Source organism: Poecile atricapillus, chromosome 5 (genome assembly GCF_030490865.1).
Source record: "Poecile atricapillus isolate bPoeAtr1 chromosome 5, bPoeAtr1.hap1, whole genome shotgun sequence".
Classification (NCBI taxonomy): Eukaryota; Metazoa; Chordata; class Aves; order Passeriformes; family Paridae; genus Poecile; species Poecile atricapillus.
This window is the reverse complement of record NC_081253.1, coordinates 30,687,192-30,705,342: the sequence shown is the minus strand read 5'-3', so window position 1 is coordinate 30,705,342 and position 18,151 is coordinate 30,687,192. Positions and strand designations below refer to the sequence as shown.

General features: G+C 40.3%; 2 protein-coding genes across 3 annotated transcripts in view; one reads left to right on the top strand and one right to left on the bottom strand.

Moving 5' to 3' along the window:
• Nucleotides 1-177: 177 nt before the first annotated feature.
• On the bottom strand, nt 178-6,969 carry ORMDL1 (ORMDL sphingolipid biosynthesis regulator 1). Its single transcript, XM_058839678.1, has 5 exons — nt 6,665-6,969; nt 6,363-6,425; nt 5,088-5,268; nt 2,578-2,729; nt 178-1,630 (listed from the first exon to the last, which is right to left on the bottom strand). Exons 3-5 carry the CDS (start codon nt 5,259-5,261, stop codon nt 1,495-1,497), a joined length of 462 nt encoding a protein of 153 aa, XP_058695661.1. The 5' UTR covers nt 5,262-5,268; nt 6,363-6,425; nt 6,665-6,969; the 3' UTR covers nt 178-1,494.
• PMS1 (PMS1 homolog 1, mismatch repair system component) overlaps nt 6,833-18,151 on the top strand; it is a 43,759-nt gene continuing 32,440 nt past the window's right edge. Inside the window, exons 1-5 of one of the 2 annotated variants that reach the window (XM_058839665.1) lie at nt 6,833-7,055; nt 9,062-9,213; nt 12,868-13,050; nt 14,978-15,080; nt 16,193-16,356. In XM_058839665.1, the coding sequence (XP_058695648.1) occupies nt 9,067-9,213; nt 12,868-13,050; nt 14,978-15,080; nt 16,193-16,356 (597 nt within the window). In that variant the 5' untranslated portion in view covers nt 6,833-7,055; nt 9,062-9,066. Of the gene's footprint in view, nt 7,134-9,061; nt 9,214-12,867; nt 13,051-14,977; nt 15,081-16,192; nt 16,357-18,151 lie in introns of both variants that reach the window. The other variant, XM_058839664.1, reaches the window with a different exon arrangement.

Here is an 18,151-nt window from a genome sequence, read left to right as displayed (position 1 = left end):
GGCCATTATTTAAAAATCAGCCAGTTACCACTTCCTGTGCAAACAACAAATATATCTAATTACTTCCAATTGCTAAAGAAAGTGCGTAACTCATTGCCCTTATTTAACAGCATCTTTATCGATAAAGTAAGTAGCCGGAAAATTATGTAACAAAACAATAAGTACACCACTGTGGGCTTGTCTTTTTATATTTTTAATTTATTTTTTTCCAGCTCACTGGCTGTCACTGCAACCAAAACGTAAATCAAGTCTTAAATGGAGTCTTCTGTTAAATCTGAGCTGGTTTTGGCTGGCAAACACACAGCAGACTTTAGAATTCATCCTTTTTCCACAACAGAGAAGTGCTCATAGCAGTAGATGTACCTCCTTCACTCTAATTCCAGAGCTGATAATATACAGTATTACCCCGTACTACACAGTACCCCTAAAACACAGCAGTCCTCCACATTTCCAAGACATGCAAGTTATCTATACCTTTTTCTGCAAAAGCATAGTTAGTCCATGTGATTTGCCTACTCACCTACTTCTAGTTCAGCTTCTATTCTAGCTTACAACCTACACAGCTTCCCTTACATGTTCGGACACTTGCTCTGTAACAGAGCAGCCTCTGTTATGACAGCAGCAACCCTTTCCCCACCACCTCACAGGCCTCTCAGCTACTGAAAAATAACCCATCAATGAAGTCAAAGCAGTCAAAAATCCACACCTAAAAAGAAATTGCAATTTTTCAGGATGTCCCGTTTACACATAGAATATTCAGTATTGCTGGTAAGCAAAATGAAATAAACGCAACAGTGGCAACTTGTAAAAGCATATATAAAGTGAGCTAGAGTTGATGTGGAAATCCCTTGAGCTGGCAGTCAAGGTCTTTCTTCAGTCATTGTGACCAAAAAAAAAAAAAAAATTTAAAAAATCACAAGAACAGTGAAGGCAGGAATTATACCATCAATTTATGCTTGCTGTCACAGTACTTACTGTGGGACAAACTTATAATGCATAAACAAGCACAACCACTTACAATCCATTACAGCAGAAACTACCTAATTTCTCTTAGTCTAACAATGTGGCCTCACCAGTCCTTGGCATTGAGGATTCTGGATTTATATGTAAAGTTACCACCTGCATTATGGATGATGGGTATTTGTGAAACTCTGCTCTCCATTTCAGCTGTTACATGTACCTTCCTTACGAGCCACTTGCATCAGCCACACGTACAGTCTTAGTGGGGATTAGGCTTTAGAGCTGGGCCTGCCCAGTTCTTCATGGAAATCTTTCTTCTATGCATTTCCAATACATATTGAAGTATCTGAAGGCATCTTCATATAAAGTCGATTTTCATCCCAGACTATGCTGCAGGAAGCAGGAATTGTATCTCAGACGTAAAAGCATCTCTCCCTGACTAGGGCGAGATACTCAGCACAGCAGACTACTCGTTTCCTACACCCAGGGAGCAGCAGTAGCCATGTCAGGGGCAGCCAGTGTTGAACCTTCTGCTCAGTATTTATTGATGCCAAAGATTCGAACCCCATGCAACTGTGGGAGCTTGGGGATAAGCACTGTCAGGAGAGAGGCTGTGTTGAGGATAAAGTGCGTCGGATCATACTTTGTATAGAAACTCGTCAGGAAGTATCTGCAGGAGAAAAGGGAGCAAGCTTAGCTGATGGCAGTCTTGCTTAAAACACATACAAAGCATAGTTGAAGTGTTTTAGTGATTAGTAAGATTTTATTGGTGAACATCTATATCTGCATTAAATATCTCACCTGAGGTTCAAGAGTATCTACAGCAAAATTATGGTCTAAGTCTCTTGTTCCCATACCTCTCAAGGGGCTAAAGATAAACTCCTAGTCTACTATTTTCTTCCAGCACTTCTCTCCACCTTGAGGAGTTACCTTATTTTCTCAGTTTCTGTCCTTTATGAGCCAACTCTCTAAACATCATACAGGATCTTCCCTCCCCTCCCATTCTGCCATGTAAGTGGACATGTAAATTTTCTTCAGGGGCAAACAGAAAGACTTTTAGAGTCAGATATTAAATATGTATCTGTCCTGGGGTGACAGATTTTTCTTAGTTACACAATCACACTTTTGTCAATAGAGACAAGTGTCTAGAATTCCTAAGCCATTTTCATAGTGTAAGTAGAAGACAATATGTACAAAGCAAAACTGACGCCAGATCCCATTCACTGAGGACTGACACACTTCTAGCTCACAAGTCACAAAATCATTAATAAATGCATTTAGTTTAGATTTTCAATACTTATGACTTCACAATCTCTTAAAGAACTTCAAGAGTTAACAGTAAGTTTTCCTCACAACATTTCTAATCTTTAAAACTTGCCCCATTAATAACCGTTTACAAATTTTGACTTCAGTATGTGGTGTCAAAAGTAGAAGAAAGATCATTGATTACATAGCCTGGAAATAAATACTCCCTACAGCTGTGATGTAGAAATAAACAAACAAACAAGAAAAAAGACAGAAAATGCTTTTAGACTGTAAACTGCAACCCATTATGTTGCAGCTTTTGAAATAATGGCTTTATGTGTCAATTGATCTATAACACAGTTTTGAACTCACAGAATTATAGGAGAGATTGTGAAGAACTTCCTTGAAGATGTGAATTGTACTCCATAATCCAGTTGTTCCCAGTGTGTTAGTAGCCTAGCTTTGCCCTGATCAGGTGTTTCAAAAGGAGTTCCCTTTACTGCATGCAAAAACACATACATTCCCTGGGGAAAATAAAAAGTGAATACAGAGGCACTTTTAGTAGCATTTTTAAATACTTGTTACATTGTTCAATGCATTATAAAATTTTCAAAAATAAACAAGAGAGTGGGTGAATTCTCACCCAGAAGAGCTGCTAGCCTGTAATGACAAATTATTGAAGCGGAAGGAAGAGACAAGAAATGATTTGCCTGAGACTGTGCAGTCATAGGCAGGGTCAGAACTAAAGCCTAGATCTGTGTAACATCCAATCCCCTCCCTTGCCTTCTACACTAATAGGCAAAAGTTCCATGAATTCAACAGAATTTTAACAAGCCCTGTAACAAGCGTGGGGCTGCTGATTTGTATCACCACTTTCCTAGCACCGTGTTAACAGAATGATGAGTAGAGCGTGCACAAAGCAAAAATCTACCTACAAACACTGACAATATCACACAAACTCCTGAAAGCTTTCTCAGCCCCTTACCAGCTTCAAATCCTTAGAAGTTGACTAAGCATTGTGCTGAATACCATCTGTCCACCTCTTTGCTGCTTCTCCTTTAACTTACTGGACTTTCCTTGTGACTGTTCCTGTTTGATGGGAACATGGCACATCCGGTTTGTTCTGAAAGACCAATTTGGGCCTCTTGGTTTCAAACAGGGTAGTACACCCTCTCCCAGTTTTAAAAAACACTTGTTTTCTATCAAAGAGAGCACACCAACTGCAAGGAAGACTCTCTACGAGACAATATCAAAGATTTCCTTCTCTTATGCACATATAAAAACTTTCATAGAAAGCTTTATATAGAAAAAAATCACATTTCTTCCAGATTTTTATAATGAAGGTGAATTCTCAGCAAATCACTTAAAGTCTCCTTCTACCTTTTTTTGGAACAGCCTCCAGACCAGAGCCCTGTGAATCTAGCACATTTGGTTAGTTTAATTAATTTTTTGATTCATGATGTTCGTAGCGTCTCAGTTTTAATAACCAAAAAATACACTTTTATGATAGATCCAAATGCTTACTCTACATTTTATTTCCCAATGGTATAAAGAACCACCAAAAATGCTTTCAAGGTTATCTAAGAGTTTTCTGTTAGTGGAAATCCAAGATTTTTTTTGTCAAGCCATTTGAGGATTTGTTCCCAAAAGAAGTGCCATTTAAATTCTGAAATATCCAAAAGTGCAGTTTATACTCATCTTCTAGTGTTCCACTACAAAACTACTTGCCAGTGCATGCTCTCATCCCTGTTGTCATTACAGCTACTTGCAATGAGTTCAGTAAGGCATGTGGGAAATATTTAGTAATACTTGTCTCTGCCAACATCTTCTGAAGTCAGACATGTCTGATGCTGTCAAAGATAACACACAAAATGCTCTAATGACAGTTACAATTCCACCAGTAGTTTTAAACCAAGCTATAAAACCAAAAAGCTCCAATAAAAATTAAACCTTTACATTCAAGAGGATATCACCCATCCTCAGTGAACTATCATTTTCCTAAATAAGGAAGGAGCTATCTTTTTGTCAAGTCTTCTTTGCTGGTAATGTCAGAAAGCCGAGCTAGCAACCTCAAGTATGATGTAAATTGCTGGGTTACAGCCCTCTTTTCTCTAAGCATGGCAAGACCAATATAGATAGCTGCACTACTTTAAGTAATTACAAGAAAATGATAGCATTCTGGGGAAAGGAGCAGAAAGCGGCTCACAAAATCTTCTGCATACAAAAGTCATCATGCAAATCACAACCCTCTGAATAACAAATAGTTTCAGGGCTGGGGTCAGAGTAGCTCAGTTTTTCCCACTCAGAGAAATCAAGCCAGATTTCCCTAATGTTGTGTATGGTGACAACATGGTGTGCTGAAGTCAAGCTAAGTTATGTAGCTTGGCCAGAAATCAAAACTAGAAGAAATAGAATACAAATATTTCTCTTATAGAAAACAGGCAAGGCACTAAAATTAAACATTTTGAGATACTAACAGATTTATGTGGAAAAATTAGTAGATAGTGTCCAAGAAGTAAAAATGTGATAGCTTATGGATTCAGCACAGCTCTCCAATAACATACAGAACACTGAAAGCTCGTTGGCATGATGATTTTATGTCTGCAACCTTCCAGCCCAATTAAATGCCGTTTAAAAGAATACATAACACAAATACATACATAAAGAATATTTCATGTCTTTCATGTTTAAACGGAAAGTGGTTGTGTACCACTCCTCATCCCCAAAACGGCCAATCATTTGCAGATAGGCCAAGGAGAAGTGATGTTTTGGATAGCAGGATTTCATTGTCCATACAAACTTCCTACTTTCCTCTTTCCTTACTACTGAAAATACATATGAACAACAACTATTCAAATTCTGTTCCAAGAGAGGGTACTCACCAGGTTGTGAATGACATTTGTCAAAGTCCAGGCGACAGGGACACTAAAGAAGGGAATGCTGAGCAGGACAATGTGCAGCATGCCGACTCCGAGCGCGTATGTCAGCCACATTCCACGGCTGTTCATCACCCGAGTGTTTGGATTTACCTCGCTGTGGGCGACTCCCACGTTCATTTTTACCCTATAAAACAGATCTGTTTGAAGACTGAGACTACTGTTACAGAAGAGTATTTAGCATATGCAATTTTCAAATGTGGGAAAAAACTGCTTTAAAGAAGCAGGTCTGGAGAGAACACAGCACATAAGCCAGGATGTACCTCAAGAACCAAAGTACCATAAACCAGGAAAACTCTCTATGGTTTATAGAGAAATCAGTTCAAAGGGATAGTTGTGAACCGTTTGCTTAAAACAAGTCCAAACAAATAAAACTCACAAGCCTGCTACAGAAGGGATGTTAAAATCGTGTGATGTCAAGCTAAAGCTGCAAAGCTGTAAGAAACCAAGCTAGTAACTTTTATACTCTGAATTAAGTTTCTCCATCCAAAAGAATATCCAGAGCTCTTTTCCACTTCCCACAACAGACAATCTTCCTTCTCTTTCTTGTGCATGTAATGGTTAGCTAAGAATTCTGCGTGTACTAACTGCCGAGCCACCTACTTCTAGAAAGAGCAATGAAAGAGGATTCTACGCCTCCTTTTCTTGAAACAAAGTTCAGATTTCCTCCCCTCGCCATCTGTTAGTTTCCAGACAGACATTTCCATCTTTCAAATCAAGCTGAAATTAGATAACAGGTTCAAAAGTTTTCTAAGCAACAGACACATGCAGAGATATACAGGGTAATTTCATATGCTGATATAGCCAGGAAACTGTCAGAACTCACCTACAGTGCCACTCTTTTCCTATTGCAGTAAAATTTGTAATGATAATTTAAAAAAAAAATCCTAAAGTATTCCTTACTTCAAACTCACGTGATCTCTGGGACTATGGATATTCATTTATGGGAGCGGGGTTAAGTTTTTCTTTTAGCAATCATCTGAATCAGAATACAATAGCACTGTTTAACCGGCAAAAGCAAGCTTGCTTTTGGTAGGAAGTTTGTTTCTGACACTTACTGAGGTATAGAGCGTAAAATAAATATAAAATACCCGAGTATTTTGCAATATGAACAACAGTAGACTAAAAATAGATACGCTGAACCTGAACCCGGAGCGGGGCACTGCCGACCTTAAGCAGTACCTGTCGCAAAGCATTCCAAGCCGTGCAGGGACACTTTACCTGGGATGGGCGACGCGAGGCTGTTCCTCTCTCCCTGGGATGCAGCACTCACCGAGCCAGCACCTAGACAGACATCTTAACGTAACCCACCATCCCTTCCCATTCCACCCCACGATTCCAGCCCGATCCGAGCTCGCTGCACCGCCGCGTTTCCTCTGCCATCCCTCCCTTGCCGGCCCCGCTCCGCTGCCGCCGCCCCGGCCCGGCTCTGCCCCAGGCCGCGCTGCCCGTGGCCTTCTCTCCAGCCCCGGCGCGCAGGCGGCCCCGGCCGCCCGTCCCTCCGCCCCCCGCCGCGGCCCCACCTTTCCGCAGCCCCGCGGCCGCCGAGGAGTCGGAGCGGAGCTCCGGCCGCAGGTAGAGCCCGCAGTGCCCGTGGGCAGGGCCGGTCGGGAGAGGAGCGGAGGGGCCGGGCCGGGCTGGCCGCACCGCCCACGGGCGCGGGGCGGGCGCGCAGGTAGCGCAGCCGCGGGGAGGGAGCGGGAGCGGGGAGGAAGCGTTGCCGCCGCCTCGCTGAGGCCGCGCCGGGGCCGGGGCGCCGCTTCCCGCGGGCGGTTGGGCCAGGGCGGCCCTGGGCCCTGGGCAGAGGCCGGGCAGGCCCCGGGGAGCCCCGAGCGCCTCACAGAGCGGGAGCGGCGCCCCGCCCCGGCGCTCGAAGCGAGAACCGGGAACTGCGCACGGCTCCTGTGGTTTGGGGTAAACTCGAGGGCCCGCAGGGTTTATCTGCAGCTTTTCGCCCGTATTTTCGTCTCATGAACCGAAGAATTGCCGTCAGTGCGTGTGGGGAGGGCCCCTGAGAAAGGCGATGCCCGGAGGGGGCTGACTCTTGGTGTGGCTCCAGGCGTCTGTGGAGGCCGGAGCCATGAACTTCAGGGAAATTTTATTCCTGGTTTAGCTGAGGGAGTGTAGAATCGCAGCTGCTGGCATGTCGGACTTGCTGTAGAGGGATACAAGGGTTAAATCAGTGAAGGGACTCCCGCGCAGAAAATGCTGCGCTTTCCCACAGAGCGCAGTTGTAGCGTGTCTGGTCCGTCAAGAGTTCCTGTAGTAAGGTGGCTTGAGCTGAGACACGTGTCTTTTAGCTACAAGGAGTCATAGGTTGGATGCCTTTCCATGGGTGGGACGTCCCAGAGGTCTTTCTCGGCCTCCCAACAGGTGTTCCTGAGATGTGGTCAGTGTTGCATCCCTCACTTTGGGTCCACTGCAGGGGAGGGCACAACAGGAGCTGATTCTTCTCCCAAACTGCCTGCATCAGTCACACCTCATAAAAAATTTGTCTTTGAGGTCTGCGGTGTTTCTGTTTTAAGACCCTCCCGTATCTTAGTCAGGGTCTTTTGGTGGAGAGGCATCCAGCTCCTATCTGATTTATTCCCATGAGTAAATGATGAGGCACTTGACACAGGAGTCCTGTACAGTGCATGAATGCCTCAAAACCCGTCTCTCTGAATATGTGTGCATGATATTAACATTGGTTCATCTTCAGTAGCCTGCCTTTTCTCTTGCTCCTCTTGTTTTCCAGTTGGTGGAAAAACAATTTGTCAGATCCTTTGACCACATTTGAAAGGCAAACTCCCTTTGCAATGTAAATAACAATAATAAAGAGAAAACCCTTTGTAGCTGTTCCTAGAAAAGTTTCAGTGCGGCTTGTACTTCATAACACTACTTCCTCCACCCTCAACCCAAGTAACCACATTTTTACTTTGTCTTTTATATTTAAAGAGTAGCTGTCTTTAGAAGGATGTTGAGGCAGAGAAATATCCTGTAATAGTTGTATCAGCTGCATATACCCTGCAGGGCAGTGATGCTTAGGGGTGTTGGCTGCAATCCCTCACCAGGTCCTGGCTGTGTCAGGAGGAAATCTGGGTTTGTTCCATTCCTCCACGTGTGCTCATATCCTTGGGACAGGTGCTGAGTGTGCAGTCTGTGTTCTTCAGCGCATACCTTGGACGGAGTCAATGGGGAAGCCAGGACTGTCAGGATTGTTTGCCTTTCAGTGTAAATAGCATTATATAACATAACTCAGAGAAGAGAAGAAGCCTGTCTGAACCATTTTTGAGATGCAAAGTGCTGCCTAGCACTGCTTTTTTCCCTGCCTCTCTCATATGCATATAAAACTGTGGTTGAATTCTTTCGTGGTGGGCTTAAATGATCAGCAAAATAATTTTCCTGGGGCTTGGCTGTTTATGTCAATGCAGGTACTTAAACAGAAATGCATGCTAAATTTCACAGATCTGTGTACAATCTCTTAATGGTAGAGTGTCTCTATAATATAGCAAGAATTTTATAGCCCATTGTATTTCCAGTAATTAAAGAAAGAAATCTCCAGTGGTTTATAAGGCATCCTCATTTTCAAGTGAGAGATAGAGTGATATAGAAATAAAGCAACCTGCCTGAGGGCATACAGTACATCAGATCAGAGAGGCAAGACTGTAATGGAGAACTTTTTTGGGTTTGGTTTTAATTTTTGCCAGTAGATCCCATTGCCATTAAATATGGCTTTTCCTCAGCACCACTGTGTTGTCTCCCGATTTTGCTCCCTACACCTGTTGACTGCAGAGGAAGCTGGGTTCTACTGTAATTTGAAAATTTCACTTTCCAGCCATAATGTTGAATTTTTCTACATTTCAAAGTTCCTGTGAAACAATTTCTGAGAAATGTGTAATTGTAGTGTTCCTTTTACTTTCTGTTATTTTTATATGCAGCTTCCATGAATCTTTCCACCATGAAACAGCTGCCTCGAGAGACAATTCGACTCCTTTCAAGTTCTCAGGTGATTACTTCAGTTGTCAGTGTGGTGAAGGAGCTGATAGAAAATTCCTTGGATGCCAGTGCTACAGGCATTGATATTAAACTGGTAAGTCTTTCTCTCAAAAAGAATTGGATATAAAATAAGATGCCAGGAAAATCATTCCACTGCAAATGTGGTTTTTTAGCCTATTGTGGTTTGGGGATGATTATTATATATTTGTAAGTATATATTTTTACCTCAAGTAAAAATGGTACAAAATTAGCTTCAGTTTGTGTTTTTGAGGCCCTGCTCTGAAACAGTATGGCATATTTGTATTTCTGAGTGTATTGTGGGGAAAAAACTGTCAGCTTTCTTAATTCTTCTTTTCCTACTTTATGTTTTCTGACTAATAGCCTGTTTTGTTGGATTTAGGTTAGCTGTTAGGCTGACATATTTAATGCTCATTACAAAGTATTTTAAGAAAGGTGAAAATTGAGACAGTGGAAAAGCTTGATGGCCATTCAAAACCAAAGATGTTTTCGTAATACAAATCACCACCCTGTCTCTAATTAACATGGTGAACTCTGGCTGCTTCTAACTCTATAAGCTGTTCAAAAAAGTTGACATGTCTCTCAAGGATAATTTCTGACAATAGAAAATACTATTTTTAATAAAGATTTTGAGCTGTTTTTCCCAACAAATTGGGTAAAATGGGTAACTGGTCAGCTTCTCTTGCTGTCCTATGTCTGCTTTTGCATTGTTTTGTCAGCAGCTGTATAGAAGCAGTATCTCCTGCTTAGTAAGAAAGAAGCGTTGTTATATTCTGTATAAATGTATGTATTCAGAATTGTGTCCAGTTTCCTTTCTGCAAATAACAGTGAATGTATAGGATATTCTTGAATTAAGTATTAGACAAATGCTCATAACTAGAAGGGTAATTCAGTTTCTCTTGTTTCTTTGTCCATGTCTGCTATGTTTTCTGTCTAGAGTTTTTCCATCTGAGAATGCTTTCCTGTAAATCCCAAGGAACATGCTTGTTACTGTTTTGAGTGAGCTGAAGATGTTCTGTCTTTGCTATGGTCTCTCATAATCTCTGTCTTCTCAATGTTTAGGTTGCAGAGTATTGTTTCATGAGTAACTCCAAAGTGAGTAGTGCATGCACGGTTGTGGGGTTGTGGCAGTAAAGGCTATTGGGATCAGAGCCTGAGAGCTGATCAGTAGCTGCAAGAAGTGAACAGAAAGGTTTTGGAGTGTTCCACAATGGTTGGAACAAACCTTGCAGAGGAGAGAGCCCTCTAACCAGTGTGGGTTTCACAGCACAGTAACCAGCTGTGTCCCAAATCAATTAAAAAGAGCATTTTTATCCTTTTTCAGTGCATGAGTCATCTACACCACTCTTACATTCTTGTGTCAGTCCAGCCCAATCCAAAACACTGTAGCTCCAAACAAACAAACCTGGCTTTACTCAAGTTGTCAGTGTTTAAAAGAGATATGATGATTATTCTTCTGTGGGTATTAGGGGAGAAAACCTGCACTCTGCACAACTCTACAGTAGTACTGTTAAACAATGGATTTTTTTTCTGGTATTTTTTAATGGGAAATTAAAATAACTCTGACCATTTAATAGAGGTCAGTGACCACATTAATCCTGGATTAGTTCAAAAGCATAACAGAGAAGAGAAGAGAAACTTTGAAATTCCATTTTACAGCTTGATGGGTTTTGCCTGAAACAGCAGCATTTTCATTGTTACAATCTTTCAGATGGAGTAGGAGGGCATAGTTTATCCAATTTTCCTGAACAAAGATAACAGTTACCTTTTGACAGACAGACAGGAATTAACCTGAAGATGGAATGGGTCTCAGATAAGAGTCACGGCAATGGTGAGCTGTAGTGGGAAGCTTTGGCTGGTGTTTGTCTTGGTTGACCAAATGCCCATAGGAGATGTTATTTGGCATCTTTGCACTGCGTATCAAAGCTGAATCATACTGATTGGCATCAGTGACCTGGCAGAGCAATTTAAACATTTCATGGGTTCATAACCTTGGTAAGATTCAGCTTATGGAGGATGGTGTTACAAAATACAAAGTTGAAGTACTGTAATGTTTACATAAAACATGCACAAGTAAAAATTAATAAGATTAGAAGAGAAATAGAGAATTGTTTATGTTACATTTTGATTCAAGATAAATCTCACTTTTTTTAAGCAGCTAACTGGTCTGAAAATAAAAATCAGAATGGAAAATAGAGGCTCATTGTAAAGTTCTCAAACCTTTCATTAGCACATACAGAAGCAGGGTAGAGGGTTTTCTGCCTCTATTTCCTTATGTGTTGTTGTGCTCAGTTGAGATGTGTTGCTTAATTGTTTTGCTGCCCAGTAGGAGGTTGACTCAAACATAAGCAAAAGCATTTTTTTTTCACCTGAAGACAGCTTTTGCACCATTCATTACAACAGAAGGTGAAATGTACCCATATTTCTGTTGTGTTTTTTGTATTGTGGTTCTGAGCCTACCTCAGAGCTTTTGATGTTTCATAAAGCAGATTATGTGTGAATACAGATGGTTTCTTTAGATACCTTTTTCTTTTTGATTGCATAATTTTTTTACTTCAAGAAGTAACCTTGTGAGTACATTATAATTTTTCATAACTGTTTTCAGGATAGAACCAAGTAGGACAGCAAAGTTTGTTCTCTTTAACCAACCTGCTTTCAGCGATCAACCATCACATGCTCTGTCCAGCATTAGTGGTGGCAGCCGCTGCTTTAAGATACTCTTCCTAAGCAAAACTAGTTTTAAGGTCACCTAGGTGTATTACACACTACAGCACATTTTTTGTGTGTTGCATCATAATCTTTTCAAGGATCCAATCTTGCTTCTGTGAAAGAAGCTTAGGTAGTGATCCTGCAGCTCTGATTACTTTCTCCTCCTGGGTTGTGGTTCTTCTGGGTGCTGCTCACTTGTGCAGACTGTAACATAGCTGGAAAGAAGAATTTTTTGCTGTACTTGTTTGAGATATTACAGAATCTAAATTTAATCTTTTATTTGGCTGTTGTAAATATCTGGTTTTCAGAGTTTTTCCCTATTTATGCTGGTGCTCACCGGAATGACCTATTTAAACCATAATTCAGTAAAATATGCATTGCCTGTATGAAAAGGTAAATCACAAAGATTGAACTTTGCTTCCATGAAGGCTGTTTTAAATGGGCCTCTAGGAACCTTTACTTCTTTTTGTAAAGTACTGTGTCTCTGTACAAAATTTTTATTACCCTCACCATTCATGCTATGCCCCCCTATTAGAATTTCAGTTTCTGTATATTGAACTTGGAAAATGTGGTGGAATCACATCAATCAAAATTGAAACTGAAAATGGCATGAAGTGAGGGTCTACTGAATTTAATGGATGCAGAGCTGCATTCAAGTGGTTTCAAAAAAATTGATACCAAGAAGGTAAGAGAGGTGAAAAGAGGTGAAAAATCTTCAGCTTTCCAGCTATAGGTCCCCTTTAGAGCTTAGGTCTCCTTTGGTTTTGCTGTTTCCAAATCACAGGATATGTGATGTTATCTGTTATTTAATTGGAGAAACCATCGCTATTACCCTAACATGGTATATTTTTCCTTTTATTTTTTTTCCTTAAACAGAGACATTTAATGGTTGCTCAGTTCCTCCAAACAAGCAAAACTTCCACTTCTGTATGGATAGTTAGCAGCTGTAACCTTAGCTGCTTCAAACTTGTGTCTTCATTAATTTGGTTGTTTCACTGTTCCTGTTTTGTTCTTTGTTTAGGAGAATTATGGGTTTAGCAAAATAGAGGTAAGAGACAATGGCAGTGGAATCAAGGTTGATGATGTTCCAGTTATGGCAATTAAACACTACACCTCAAAAATCAGCTCTTCTGAGGACCTTGAAAGGCTGACAACGTATGGTTTCCGTGGGGAAGCTTTAGGATCAATTTGCAGCATATCAGAGGTGAGCACTTGCTATAAATGCGTAGCCTTTGTGTTACAATTTTTGTTGTCTGTATGTTCGGGAAAGTTTTATTCTGTGCAGAGTTTAAATGTTGCAGCAGCCTGCCAGCATCTGCTACCTTTCTCTCCAGCCCCAGAAGCCATGTCATATGAATTTGTTGTCTGTATCAGTCCTGCCTTTCTGTCACACAGGTCACAACAGTGCTCTGTTTATTTTGCTCAATCAGAACAAGTAACAGACAGATTGTGTTGTATTCTCCTTCCTTTTGTATCAGGGAGTATCTTGGAGTATCAGGGAGTCAAAGATGATGGTTGGCTTTGCTACATGAATTAGGCTAAACCAAGAGAGGAGCAGCAGGTGATGGCCAAGAGAAGCAATTTCAGGGAACTGATGGCCCACGTAGCCACCATTCCAGTAGCAATTTCTGCCTTGTTATCTAGGTGATCAGCAGTCATGGGATCTTGCTGGGCTCCTTATTGCCCTTTGACATGTATGTGACTGCAATTGCACAAACTTTGTCCCTATGTGTAAACAGGAACCTGCTACCTGACCTGAGTCTGAGCCATATGTTTGTGTTAAGAGGATTGGCAGTGTACTGACATTTGCGACTTAACTTGTTGGCTAAAAGTAAATATGTTTGTTCAAACCATCTGAAAAGTGTTCAGCCTGCTAAAGGCACAGCATCTGCCTGTTCTCTTGTGCTCTCCCATTCTGAATTCATGCTGCACCAAGGTCAAGTTTTGGATTCAAGTCTGCCGAGGATTAGGTTGTGGAGGAAGGTACAAATGTCTGTGGCTGGTTGGAACCATCAGCTGTTGAGGTCAGGAGGGATCGTCTTACAGCTTCACTCCTTGGTACCTTGCACTGAATTCACATTGCACTAAGAAGGAGTGGGTTGAGTATTTGAATGGAGATTTCCAAAGATGCTTACAAAAGTGTTGGTGTTTTGATAGATGATGACAGACCTCAATCATTGGTTCCTTCTAATGAGCTCTCAGAGCAGAATGCCATCTGTTCAGAGCTTCTAATCAGCTCTATGGTACGTTTCATAAGAGATGGGAGGTGGCCTGAGTGTATGAAGTGCTTTAATAGGTATTACTCCGTATGTCAGTAATTATGTTAATTAACACTCCTGGCATTAATTGTGTTCTGCCTACCTAAACTGCCCTCTGAAATTTCAGTTTGGAGGTACTTTGCTATTGGCCCTTAAGTAGGTCTGCAATACTGTAATTTCCAGTTAATCAATTATTGTTTTTCTCTCCAGGGGCATGACTGAATGCTGAATTATTCGTGTGAAACACTAAAATAAACCAAAATATCCTGAAACATGTGTGTTGAACTTTGTCTTCCAGGTGGTTAAAGGGCAGTGTTTCTGTTATTCACAACGTTGGTACCTGAACTCTGATTTATGACTGCTCTTGCTAAAGCAATCTGTGCATTACCTTAATAGCTTACAAAACTTTCTGTGACTGATTGCCAGACATGTTTAGGTGTAGAAAGATAATATATTGCTTGTTTGAGAGTAGTCTTTAAGTTTGTGGAATCTCACATGAATTTAAGTTGTCATAGTGTGTTTGCCTCACAGAGGGTAAAAATATAGACCTGTCAATTGATAAAGTTTATTTAATCTGTGCTAGAATAGAAAATAGAGCAGTGTGTGTTGTAGATAATAGGAATTGCTGTGCTTTTTGAAGCAGTGTGTAGAAATGCTTTTAGTTAAGTCGCAGGAAACATGCAGAATAATGCAGAATGTTTCTGTGCCTGTAAGAAATACATGTATAAGAAAAATTTTACAAACTAATTAAATGTAGTTATGGTGACTAAAGTAGCAGAGTGGTGAGTGTGGCAGCAAAGCTTATCTAAGCTCATTCTGAACTTTGTCTCATCCCTGATTAATGTAGGGGTTTTTTTCAATTGCTCTTCTCAGGTTTTGGTCACAACAAAGACAGCTGCAGATGATTTCAGCATTCAGTATGCTTTGGATAGCAACGGGCATGTAACCTCTAAAAAGCCTTCCCATCTTGGGCAAGGTAGGCTATCACTGTTCTGGTGTTGCAAGGTGACAGATGTATTTTGTGTTCCTCTGAGGCTCTATCTGATGTTAAAATACTTGCTGGGTGTTTAAAGGCTGAGTATGAAATCTTTGCAGCTGTAAACGTTTCTTGCCTTGTGTCTGTCAGCTGAGAATGTGTTGTCATAGCGTAAGAAGTGGTATGTTTTGGAAGTTGTTCTAGATTGTAATTATAAGCTAGTTTCTCCTTCTCTGACTCACTTCTTCAAGCTGGAAATAAAACCTGTAAAAATTAAATGCTCCAAGTCTGTATAAGTACATGAAAGATTTCTTCAGGATCAAAGTAATGTTTCTGTATGTAGCAAAATCCTTGTGTAAAGGAGGAAGAGTTGTCCTGCTGCCATGCATAGGAATTGCTGGAAGCAGCATGGCTGTAGGACCTGGCAAAGTCACAGTTCTTTCTAACCTGCAGGAAGGGTGTGTACCTAATTTTTACTAAAGATTCTTTTTAAGATTTAGCCTGTATAGTGTTTTCCACAGCCGGAAAGCCTGAGTGTTGCAGTGCCTTGTCTTTCATAGAAATTGTTGAATTCTCTGACATATTTAATGCTTTGCAAGGTCTTTATGGGCTGGGAATTTATGTGGTTGTGTTGGTAGATGAATATTCCTCCTCCTATTGTGTACTGTACCTTGAGCAGAAGTATTTGGCACTTCAGGTACTACCCTAAAGCAAGTGCTTGTGATGGCCCATAATGACACACAGTCCTTTACCTCCAGATATGTGTGATTAGATTCTAGTTTGTTAATTAATCATTTTGCTAATGAAAGCTAACTTAAGCATTGAGAGAGTCTTCAACTTTATTTAGTGCTGATTCTTGCTATTGTTAGTGTGTATGAAAGAAAGCTTAATGCTGCAGTCATAACTAAATAAAGGAGAAGAATCAAAATTCTTGAGATACATTTTGTGGGGGGATGGCAGATAATTTGGTGTATTTCTTCTCGTGCTAATAACCTGATTTAGTTAAGCAGCATGCAAACCTGTCTGTTTAAGTAAAAATAGTTTCCGCAATATCCAATCAGTGATTTACTTTCAGAGTAATTTCTACTTTATTTTTTATCACCTGCTTGCAGGTACCACAGTAACGGTCCTAAATTTGTTTAAGAATCTTCCTGTAAGAAAGCAGTTTTACTCAACAAGTAGAAAATGTAAGGAAGAACTGAAAAAAGTCCAAGATCTACTGACAGCATATGGTATTATAAAACCAGACCTGAGGATAACATTAACACATAATAAGGTAATAATGAGGTTTTTTTCTGTAAGCTGTCTTAAGGATTGGTTTCTAATGAATCCATGCAGTTCATGTAGTACTTATATAAAATCTTTCATTCCTAACATTTTTCTTGGATCATAGCTTTGTTTTGGATTTCCTCTTACTTTTTTACTTTCATAAGTGTATATTTATAATGGCTACAGATTTTGATGTTAAACCCCTAAACATTCAGGCTCAGGTATTTTTGGTCTCTTGCAACAGATGCCTGGTTAGAGATATGAAGTATAAAAATTATTTTACATGCTAGTGGTTAGTAAAGAAGGTGGTGTTTTGCAAACAAAATGAGAACGTACTAACCATGGCACCTGATAAAGTGTTAACCAAAGCCTTTTGAAAAAACTTGCAAAACTTACTATTTTAGGCTGTCTACCTGGATAGAAGCTATAGTTCATGCAGGCAGCTTTCTGTATTCTGAGTCATAAGAGCTCAGTACATAACAATGGTTTTATTTTAAAATAAAATATTTTAAAAGGCTAGAAACTTCAAAACCATTTGTGTCATTGGTTTAAGAACAGTGACATGTTTTAACAACAAGCTTTAGTTGAGCTAGTTGCTCTTGGTTTAGATTTGGGAGAATGAATGCAGAGGTTACTTGGAGGTTTCTTTGACTTGACTGCATGCTGAGTGGTAATTCTACATCACAGCTACAGAAATGACATGTTGAGCAGTTCGCCTTAACCTGACACAAATTTAACATAACAAATTTCATTGTCTGTATCCTGGCTTTTTACCCCTCTGAGGAGGAAGCTGTGCTAATAAACTTCCAAGTTTTCACAAAGTAGACAGTGACATCTCGTGGCCAGATCCCTCAGCAGTTCTGATCTATTCTAAAATGATGCTGTTTGTTGGTATTTGTCATGCTCATTGAGACTTGGTCAGTTACCCCATCAATCAAGCATTCACGCTTCAGTTCCTTTTCAGTGAGAGTAGGAGAAGGCACTGTGTGCTTTTCTGAAATGACAACAGATTGCCCTTCCTTTTCTGGGCTCGTTTAATATGCTTTGATTGTATTTATGTATGTATTTTTAGATATCACTGTGTAGATACTGTGAAAAACTAAAGCTGGCTACAGAATTAGTATTTCAAGGCTGAAAAAGAGTAGCTACTTGCAGTCTTATTTCATTGCGATCACTGAGAATTTGAAACCAGATATCTGGGGGGGTGTCTGCTTCCAAGATTGTATTGAGCTCCTTGACATATCTACTAGTGGTTGACAATACTGGTCTTAAATGTTGGTTAATAAAATTAATTTTGTCTTCTTGGTGGTTAGTTTTTTCCCTCTCCAACAAGTCACAATGCTGTTTTCTTGATGGTATTTTGATTTCATCCTTTTGATCTATGAGTATCTTAGGGTAGTTTTTTCTCTGCTTATTTTAATCCAGTGGCAGTAAGGTACAAGAAGATGATCACTCGTGTATTTCCCAATACTTCCTGCAAAAATGGTGTGAAGAGTGGCATGATAGTTGCTATTGCACATGGGGAGGTTTTTTTGCACCTCTCTTATTAGCTTCAGAGGTACATTCTTTAATACTCAGCTTGAGGAGTTATATGAACGGCTAAAAAAGTTTCATTCATTGTAATGACGAGATGGTGCTGGTTTTTTGTACTCTTTATTTTGTACTGCTAGCCTTTTGTTAATTTAATTTATTTTTTAGAAAAAGGAAAAGAAGTGAGAAAGTGCTCAAACATTTCATCACAAGAGGTCGCTCAGTAGCTATTGCTGAGATGAGGAAATTAAAGGCTTAAGTAGAGTCTGTGG

What these genes read in the sequence shown, in the direction of transcription:
- ORMDL1 (XM_058839678.1), bottom strand. Translation starts at nt 5,261, where the DNA reads ATGAACGTGGGAGTCGCCCACAGCGAGGTAAATCCAAACACTCGGGTG. An exon ending in CAAATGTCATTCACAACCTG is followed by an intron (nt 2,730 to 5,087) that starts GTGAGTACCCTC and finishes TATTTTCCCCAG; the next exon opens with GGAATGTATGTGTTTTTGCA. An exon ending in ACAATCTCTCCTATAATTCT is followed by an intron (nt 1,631 to 2,577) that starts GTGAGTTCAAAA and finishes TTTCTCCTGCAG; the next exon opens with ATACTTCCTGACGAGTTTCT.